The sequence below is a fragment of the Nanorana parkeri genome, unplaced genomic scaffold, assembly GCF_000935625.1.
Source record: "Nanorana parkeri isolate BGI_ZX_2015 unplaced genomic scaffold, ASM93562v1 scaffold371, whole genome shotgun sequence".
NCBI classification, from domain to species: Eukaryota; Metazoa; Chordata; class Amphibia; order Anura; family Dicroglossidae; genus Nanorana; species Nanorana parkeri.
In genome coordinates this window covers 380340-390318 of record NW_017306639.1, presented here as the reverse complement: position 1 = coordinate 390318, position 9979 = coordinate 380340, and the positions used below count along the sequence as shown (strand labels likewise).

The 9979-nt window shown below is 49.4% G+C and overlaps 1 protein-coding gene across 4 annotated transcripts in view; it reads right to left on the bottom strand.

The window, feature by feature from the left end:
• The window catches only part of ST3GAL3 (ST3 beta-galactoside alpha-2,3-sialyltransferase 3), a 239790-nt gene that overhangs the window by 197864 nt on the left and 31947 nt on the right, over nt 1–9979 (bottom strand). For all 4 annotated transcript variants that reach the window (XM_018558973.1, XM_018558971.1, XM_018558974.1 and 1 more), the window contains exon 2: nt 6846–6990. In XM_018558973.1, the coding sequence (XP_018414475.1) occupies nt 6846–6966 (121 nt within the window). In that variant the 5' untranslated portion in view covers nt 6967–6990. The remainder of the gene's footprint in view (nt 1–6845; nt 6991–9979) is intronic.

Below are 9979 nucleotides of genomic sequence, written 5' to 3'. Positions count from 1 at the left end.
GTGGGGATAGGAGGGGTGGGGATAGCAGGGGGGGTAATGATGGGAGTGGTGATGATGGCAGTGGTGGTGTTAATGGAGGTGGTGATGATGATGTGGGGATAGCAGTGGTGGTGATGATGGGAGTGGTGGTGATGATGTGGGGATAGCAGTTGTGGGGATAGCAGTTGTGGGGATAGCAGTGGTGGTAATGATGGGAGTGGTGGTGGTGGTGATGAGGAGAGTTGGTGGTAGTGATAGCAGCGGTGGGGTTGATGGAGGAGGTGGTGAAATCCATCTATTAAAAATAAATAAATAAAAAGGAACTCTCTGGATTCATGTCGTCATCTAACTAGAACTTTATACTCTGAATGGAATATTCCGCCATCTCATCTCACATATAAAAGCTGTCCTGTGAATGACCATGTCAATAGGTTTCACCATAAAGCATAAATGTTCTGCGCTTGCGATGCGACAACTCGTCATAAATGACCCTCGATGATCAGCTGAACCGGCGCATACTATAATCACAAATATTCATTAAATAATATATGTAACTGTAACTTCGGCAGCAATGAGGGGAAGCGTCCGGAGCAGCTTCAAAGGCAGAAAGACAAAATATCGTTTTTTAGATTTCATTCACAGACCTCGCTCTGTAATCCTTCCGATGATTCTCCAACCGGTGCCGACGATTTGACAAATGACGACGGCGCCATCTAGTGGAAAACCAACACAACTACGCGCCATCGGAGGTCCCTCTTTTTGATATGAAGATGCTGTTATCGGGGGGCAATGTGCAGAGAACAGTAGAAAGGCATCATGGCACACTCACAAACCAGCATGTAAAACAACTTGTCTCACCACTAAGGATAATGACAGAGGTTTGGATACACGTCTTCTGCAAAGCCTTTCTACTGTTCTACTGTTCAAAGCCCATTTCGTGTGCACCTTACTGTATAACTGGTAACAAATTGTTGAGTGCGTTTGTCGTTTGTTTTGCTTTACCGATTTGGTGCAGCGACGCATGGGGTTTCTCAGCTGCCAATGGGATGTGCGGGATCCCTTGTGTGTTTCTGTACCTTTAAGGAGGTGGGGCGTCCTCCTGACAGGCCTGCACCCAATTTGATATCTTCTGCCCCCATGTGCTCCAAGATGGAGACTCTCATAGTTTAGAGAGTTAGGACCGCACTATAAGAGGTGCCTTGGCGCGGCAGTGCGGCTTACACATCCTTTGCAGAAGACGTGTATCCAAACCTCTGTCATTGTCCTTAGTGGTGAGACAAGTTGTTTTACATGCTGGTTTGTGAGTGTGCCATGATGCCTTTCTACTGTTCAAAGCCCATTTCGTGTGCACCTTACTGTATAACTGGTAACAAATTGTTGAGTGCGTTTGTCGTTTGTTTTGCTTTACCAATGTGCAGAGAGCCGCATCCTTCGCTGACTGAACCCCAACAAACAGAAATGTCCTCCCAGACTTTGTACATCATCATGATACCGAATCAGCCCCGGGCAACATCTCCGTTGGTCTACATTGATCCTTATTGCTCAACACGATCACCCAAACTGACCCAATACGGCTACAGTGGCGACACAGGACTGTCAGCAGAGACTGATACCTGCATACGGCTACAGTGGTGGCACAGGACTGTCAGCAGAGACCGATACCTGCATACGGCTACAGTGGTGGCACAGGACTGTCAGCAGAGACTGATGTGAGAGGTTTTATGTCGTCTGCAAAGCATTACGGAATGTGTCAGTGCTCCATAAACACAGGAAATCATAATTCATATCAGACCAACACCAAAGTGTTATAGCATCATGCATCAAATACATCTGCCCGTGCTGCATAATATTATGGAGGATTATATCTACGGAAAGAACCGGACGGTACCGTGGGCTGGCACTGGAATCACTTCTTACTACGATGTTAAATATTATTCCAGCGACACTTCCTCTACCACACAGAAGGATTTATCATCACGATATCCAAAAAAGTTTGTTTTGAAAAATGTTAAAATTCCCACAATGCAGGTCTCGCGTTCCGCCACAAGAGGGCAGTGCGCCCGTGCATTGAGAGAATCCGATGAAAGGGCAATTTATAGGCCAGAGATAAAGTGATGTGATCAGCAGTGATTTATGTGAAGACATTACAGGGGAGATCGTGTAACAAGTCTCTTCTTCATGCATCGCCGTGCCGGGGAGAAGTACATATCTGCATAGAATTCACCACAGGCTGTAAATCAGAACCCGCCATAGGAGGAGTAACAATCCAAAACCAGAGAAATTACATCTTACTGGCACTTATTTCTGGCTTCTAGTGACAATTCCATCGTTTCTGATTTCGGGAATACATTAACCAGTTGACATCCGCGGTGTTAAACCCCCTTCCCATCCAGGCCATTTTTCAGTATTCAGCGCTGCGGTACTTTGACTGACATTTATTCCGTCATGCAGCGCTGTACTGAAATGAATTTTATACCCTTTTTTGGGGACAGATAGAGCTTTCTTTTGGTGGTATTTATTCACCACTGGGGGTTTTATTTTTTAATATATTAGGGAAAAACTACAGATTTTTTTTTTAAAAAACAGTTCCCCCTATATTAAATTCTAAAACATTTATTATTACCAAATTTTTGGGTAAAATATAAAAGACGGGCTCACGTCGGGTAAAGAGACACCAAACATGTCAAGCCTTAAAATTGCGCATGCGCGCGAAACCTCAAAAAAACTACATTACCCAAAATTGGCCATAGGCGACGCATTAAAAGCTTTTACCGCTCATCAGTTTAGTGTTATCAGTGATTGATGGCCCCAAAATGATTGCTCTCATCGCTCCGAAATGCTATAGAGCCGCTGATCGGTTGTATGTGAAACAGCCGTTAACGGCTGTAGTAACGAGCGGGTCTTTCCTGCCCGGGGGCGCGCGCGAGCAGGAAAAAAATGCCGTCGGATGCGGGTCTGCCGTCCGTCCGTTTTTTCTTAAGGGGCGGACAGCAAGAGGTTAAACACGGAGATGATCAGAGAATGTCTCTTTGGTTTTTTATTTTTAAAGGACCAATTCACCAATTCCAGATACTGGCGGGTCGGGTCCTGGTCTCTTATACCTCTGGGGGACTCCTGTGGATGGATCTCCCTGCCGGAGTCTATGGATCTGTTCCTGCTCAGTTTGGAGATTCTGAATATCATTACTATTTTTTTTTTGGGGGGGAAGTCCTTCTGTTACATTCCTGATCACATAAAATAAATTAAATCTTCAACAGTGAGGCTTCGGCAATGACCACAGTTGGTGTGAAGACCCTGGAACTTCCTGAGGTCCCCAAGAGATGCATCAAACCATTATGCTGTTCAACAACCTACAAAGCACTCTGAAGTCCAAATTCTGCTGCACTACGGAATCTGGCAAAATTTGTAGTCAGATGGAGCCAGTCTCATTTCCAGGCTGGAGGACATTCAGCATCATCTAGCTCTTTCCTGCCCCAGCCGGACTGTCTCTGGCCAGCCCCTTTTTCATTTATTGGACCCCTTCTCATAGAGAAACCCTTCCCACAGAAGGCCACTTCTCATAGAAGACCCCTTCCCACAGAGGCCCAATTCTCATAGAGAACCCCTTGCCACAATGGGCCACTTTTCATAGAGCACCACTTTCCATAGGAGGACAAATTCTCATAGAAGACCCTTTTTCAAAGAACCCTTTCCCACAACGGGCAACTTCTGATAGAGCACCCCTTCTCATAGAGCACCCTTCCCATAGAGGCCCAATTCTCAGAGGACACCTTCCCCCAATCGGCCACTTCTCATAGAGGACACCTTCTCAAAGAGGACCCCTCTTCATAGAGGACCCTTTCCACCAGAGGGCCACTTCTCACAGAGGACGCCTTCTCACAGAAGACGCCTTCTCAAAGAGGACGCCTTCTCAAAGAGGACACCTTCTCAAAGAGGACACCTTCTCAAAGAGGACACCTTCTCAAAGAGGACACCTTCTCAAAGAGGACACCTTCTCATAGAGCACCCCCTACCATAGAGGCCCAATTCTCAGGAGGACCCCTTCCCACAGAGGACTACTTCTCAAAGAGAACCCCTTCCCACAATGGGCCATTTCTCATAGAGCGCCCCTTCTCATGGAAAGCCCGTTCTCATGGGAGGATGCCTTCTCATAGAGAACCCCTTCTCATAGAACACTTTTTCCCACAGAGGGCCACTTCTCATAGAGGACCCCTTCCACCAGAGGGCCACTTCTCATAGAAGACCCCTTTCCACAGATGCCCCATTCTCATAAGGATGCCTTCTCATAGAGAACCCCTTAAGGACTTGTGGCTTGAGCAAATCCTTCATGAGTTAGCATATAAGATGTTTTGAGGAGGTCCTACACCGTGACTCCCCAGGGTTGGACCTTCTGTGAAGATGCTCAGTCTCTGCACACTTACTATGCCTGACCTCTATGGCCACACCCCTCTAATTTCTACATTTTACTCTATTTTATAACTTCTCTCTTTTAAAACAAACATAAAGAACTGTTCAGAGTGAGAAGAGTTTGTGGTTTCCCTTAACATCTCTCAGGGTCCATTACTAGAGCCTGATTGACTGCGTTAAAACTGAACTCTGGGATTCCTTCAAAATCTCCAACTTTCCAACCAATCCCCGAGCACCACAAATACGTCTTTCTTTATTCCTCACTCACTTACTTTTGCCGAAACTGAGCTTTTAAAATTCCATGAGGTCATCATTGCTGCTGACACACTTCAGGAATATCCGGCCGGTGGGAGAAGATATCACTGAGGTGTCCAACCTTACATCCCAACCCTGCTCCGGGCGCCTCTGTGAACTACAACCCCCATCATTCTTGGAGACTTTTACCACATATGTTTTAGTTTACTATATTTAACATTTTCCAGTTAACATACAAACGCAACTACAGTATGTCAATGAGGAGACATCGAACATTGAGGGTCCAATATCTGGATTACCAATATCTTTCCTCTACCATATATCAGTATTTGAGGTTGAATAAAGTCACAGGTCCATCAAGTTCAACCTATTGCATGTATGTATGCGATTCTGCATGTGTAGGAGTCCCCGTGTGATCTTGTTCTTAAGGGTACCTGTGCCCCTGTATGTTGCGGTCTCTGATGAAGGTATCTAAATGCTTTTTGTATGATTCCACACTCTCAGCTGATACCACTGCTTGTGGCAGTGAGTTCCAGACCCTAACCGCTCTAACTGAGAAGAATCCCCTCCGCCCCTTGTGGCTAAATCTTTTCTCCACCAGTTTTAGGTGGTGGCCTCTAGTCTTGGTTATGGAGTTCAATGTAAAACGTTTATTGCTGATGTTGCCATCACCACCAAAACATCTTGTACATCAGAATCATGTCCCCTCTTAATCTCCTCACTTCCAGCGTGAACAAGTTTAAGTGTAGTAGCCGTGTCTCATAGCTCTGGTCCTCCATCCCCTTAATTAGTTTAGTTGCCCTTCTCTGGACTCTCTCCAGCTCCAGGACATCCTTTCTGTGAATTGGTGACCAAAACTGGACCACGTACTCCCAATAAGGCCAAACCAGCAATCTATAAAGTGGCAAAATGATTGCTTTGTCTCCACAGTACATTCCCTTTATAATACGAGACAGAACTCTGCTTGCTGTGTGTGCCGCAGCCTGGCATTGTGTGCCGCAGCCTGGCATTGTGTGCCGCAGCCTGGCATTGTGTGCCGCAGCCTGGCATTGTGTGAGGTTATTCAATCTGTGGTCTACAATGACCCCCAAATCTTTTTCCATTTCTGACTTCCCTAGTGGAGTTCCCATTAATGCGTATTCCTCTTGCCTGATAGTCACCCCAAAATGCATTACTTTACATTCATCAACATTAAAAGGAGAACTATGAGGGGAGTGATTTCCACTCACCTCATAGTTCTAGCCGACCTGTGACAATGAGACTGTCTCAGGTCGGCTCAGTAGATCGGGAGGTGAGCGAACACATACCGGCGTTCACTCACCTCTCGATCCTGCCATGGCTCTCTGCCGTGACAGGGGAGGGGCTGGATTCCCCTCTCCCCCGCTCCGGTCTGCCAGCTCTGACTGGTGGAACGGACGGGTACTGCTGTCATTCACGCAGCTGGGCGGATCTCGACATCGATGTCGGGATCTGCTCAGGCTGCGGCGTCTCAGTATACCGCGAGCTGTAGCTCTCTATATACTGAGCTTAGGGTGACGGGAGGACGCTAGTTTGTGTCCTCCCGTTACCCTAAGGAGAACTATGGGGAAAAGCCCTGACCCCATAGTTCTCCTTTAAACCTCATCTGCCAAATAGTTGCCCCTCCCCCTCTTTTATCCAGGTCCTCCTGTAATGTTATAGTGTCTAAGTCCGTGTCTATTACCCTCCTGATTATAGTATCATCAGCAAATAAAGAAACATGGCTATTCACTCCCTCCCCCGATATCATTAATAAACAGGTTACACAGTAATGGGGCCTAGCACAGAACCCTGAGGCCTAGCACAGAACCCTGAGGCCTAGCACAGAACCCTGGGGCCTAGCACAGAACCCTGAGGCACGCCACTCTCAGCCTTAGCCCAATCTGAAAAAGAACCATTGATCAAAACTCTCTGGACACGTTGCTGCACCGAGTGAAAGCTGCGTGACCACTGAAGGTCGGACATTGTAAAGCCCTTTACACTGGAGCCGGTACACTGGGAGCCTTCCTGTGCCCATAGCTGGGTTCCTTGTGAACACCGGAGGGAGAAATATATGAAATTCACAGACCGGAGCCTGTTCCTGACTGAGAGGCGGAGCTTGAAGTTGTGGCAGGAGCTTAACGACCAGGAAAGGGGGGGGGAGGGGAAAAGGGGGGGGGGATGTGGGAGAAGAAAAGGGGACTTACGTGAATCTTCCCAGCGCAGGAGGTGGAGCTTCCAGGCGGAGTAGTAGAGAAAGCCCAGTACCAGGAAGAGGCAGAGAGCCAGCAGCAAGTTCCTCATGAACACCAGAACTCCCATCTTCATAGCATTCCCGCGTTCCTACATGACCTGCATCAGAGAGAGAGATAATGACTGAGCGGCCAACACAAGACATCACAGAACATGCACAGCAAATACGTTCCTCTGTAGGACAGAAATCTATATAGGGCACAGCCAGATCATCCGCAACGCATGCTGGGGGGAAGCGGAGGGCCCAGTGGTTGCCCACAAGGCCCGGCTACCACCTTCATGCTCTTCTAGTAAACCAGGGGAATTGGTCAATGCCGTGCACCCCGCCTGTGGCTGCAGGAGGAGGGGATGGACTTGCAGGGCCATACAGTACAGACAATGCCGATGGAAACTTCTCAGTGCCTACTACAACCCTCATCAATGTCAATGGAACAAATGAATGGGGGGGGGGGACCGCTGGACCATCACACCTATATAAGCTTGTTGGAAATTCCATACCAATACCATGGAAATTAATATGGATGTCCCAACTATAACAGCCTCCACTCTTCTGGGAAGGCTTTTCACAAGAGTTTGGGTTGTGTGGATTTGGTAATTTGTGCTCTTTGTGAGGTCAGGTACTGATGATGGATGAGGAGAACTTGTGGAAGAAGAGTCACCAGTACTACAAGCATCCTCCCCGGCTGTCACTACAAGCATCCTCCCTGGCTGTCACTACAAGCACACTCCCCGGCTGTCACTACAAGCCCCCTCCCCGGCTGTCACTACAAGCACACTCCCCGGCTGTCACTACAAGCCCCCTCCCCGGCTGTCACTACAAGCACACTCCCCGGCTGTCACTACAAGCCCCCTCCCCGGCTGTCACTACAAGCACACTCCCCGGCTGTCACTACAAGCCCCCTCCCCGGCTGTCACTACAAGCACACTCCCCGGCTGTCACTACAAGCCCCCTCCCCGGCTGTCACTACAAGCACACTCCCCGGCTGTCACTACAAGCCCCCTCCCCGGCTGTCACTACAAGCACACTCCCCGGCTGTCACTACAAGCCCCCTCCCCGGCTGTCACTACAAGCACACTCCCCGGCTGTCACTACAAGCCCCCTCCCCGGCTGTCACTACAAGCACACTCCCCGGCTGTCACTACAAGCCCCCTCCCCGGCTGTCACTACAAGCACACTCCCCGGCTGTCACTACAAGCCCCCTCCCCGGCTGTCACTACAAGCACACTCCCCGGCTGTCACTACAAGCCCCCTCCCCGGCTGTCACTACAAGCACACTCCCCGGCTGTCACTACAAGCCCCCTCCCCGGCTGTCACTACAAGCACACTCCCCGGCTGTCACTACAAGCCCCCTCCCCGGCTGTCACTACAAGCACACTCCCCGGCTGTCACTACAAGCCCCCTCCCCGGCTGTCACTACAAGCACACTCCCCGGCTGTCACTACAAGCCCCCTCCCCGGCTGTCACTACAAGCACACTCCCCGGCTGTCACTACAAGCCCCCTCCCCGGCTGTCACTACAAGCACACTCCCCGGCTGTCACTACAAGCCCCCTCCCCGGCTGTCACTACAAGCACACTCCCCGGCTGTCACTACAAGCCCCCTCCCCGGCTGTCACTACAAGCACACTCCCCGGCTGTCACTACAAGCCCCCTCCCCGGCTGTCACTACAAGCACACTCCCCGGCTGTCACTACAAGCCCCCTCCCCGGCTGTCACTACAAGCACACTCCCCGGCTGTCACTACAAGCCCCCTCCCCGGCTGTCACTACAAGCACACTCCCCGGCTGTCACTACAAGCCCCCTCCCCGGCTGTCACTACAAGCATCCTCCCTGGCTGTCACTACAAGCACCCTCCCTGGCTGTCACTAGAAGCACATTTCTTTCTTTCTCCATCTTTCTCTCTCTCTGTTATTCATAAAGCACCCAGGAAATCTCCCGCCCCCTTCATTCTCAGTGAAAGGTTGGATGGTTGGATGGATGGAGACACTCGGTTGGTTTAGTTTGTAGGAAAGCTATCAGCGCTGGCTTCGGTGGAGTCCATGACACTCTGACCCCTCTGTGCGCCGAGTACCACCACACAATGATCATTTCCAGGTTTGTACCGGTTATCATTGTAAATGGAGTCGTCACTCGCTGTTTGGTGTCACCGGTGACCACACTGAACATGGAGCAGAGGAAGCAGAGAGACGTCTGAGGAGATCAGAAGGAAGATTGTAGAGCAGAATGTGAAAGGTGAAGACTACGAGCAGACTGACGTCCCCGTGACTACAGAATACAAAAGTTTAAGGTCCATGAGAGTGTAGACAACCCTCCTGAAGAAGGCCGCGGGAGGACAATCCACCCAACACCGAAGAGAAGGAGAGTGTGAATGGAAGACGAAGAGCCGAGGAGAACTTCCACAGAGCTACAAGATGGACTCCAAGGTCCAAGTACAATTGCTAAGATACATGTTGACGAGTCACAAATCTTCTGGGAGAATGTCCTTTGGAAAGATGAGACAGAACCGGAGCTTTCCGGCCAATCACATCAGCTCTATGTTCAGTTGTTTCAGACTAGTTGGCCATCATCAGTGCAGTGTATGGAGACCACAACTTCTATGGAGGAGGACTGAGGACCCAATGACACGATGTAACTATACAGGTGATGATGATATGGTCTGCCTGTAGCACGGGACATATTGCTAGTCCATATCTCGGTGAGTTACAATGTAGCGCGCGGTCTTCGGTGAAAGAAAAACAAATGACAAACGCACTCATCAATCTGTCACCAGCTATACAGCGCGGTGCACAAGGAAGGGCTTTATACAGTACAACAGCAAAAGGTTTTCACAGCGCACTCACCAGCCGGCATGCAAAAAAAAAACTTGTCTCACCGCTAAGGTTAAACACAGAGGTTTTAGATACACGTCTTCTGCAGAAAATATGAAAGCCGCACAGCCGCGCCAAGGCACCTCTTATAGTGCGGCCCTAACTCTAACCTATGAGAGTCTCCATCTTGGAGCACATGGGTCATAAGATCAAATTGGGTGAAGGTTTGTCAGGAGGAAGCCCAACCCCCTTAAAAAGGCACAGAGACGCACAAGGGACCCC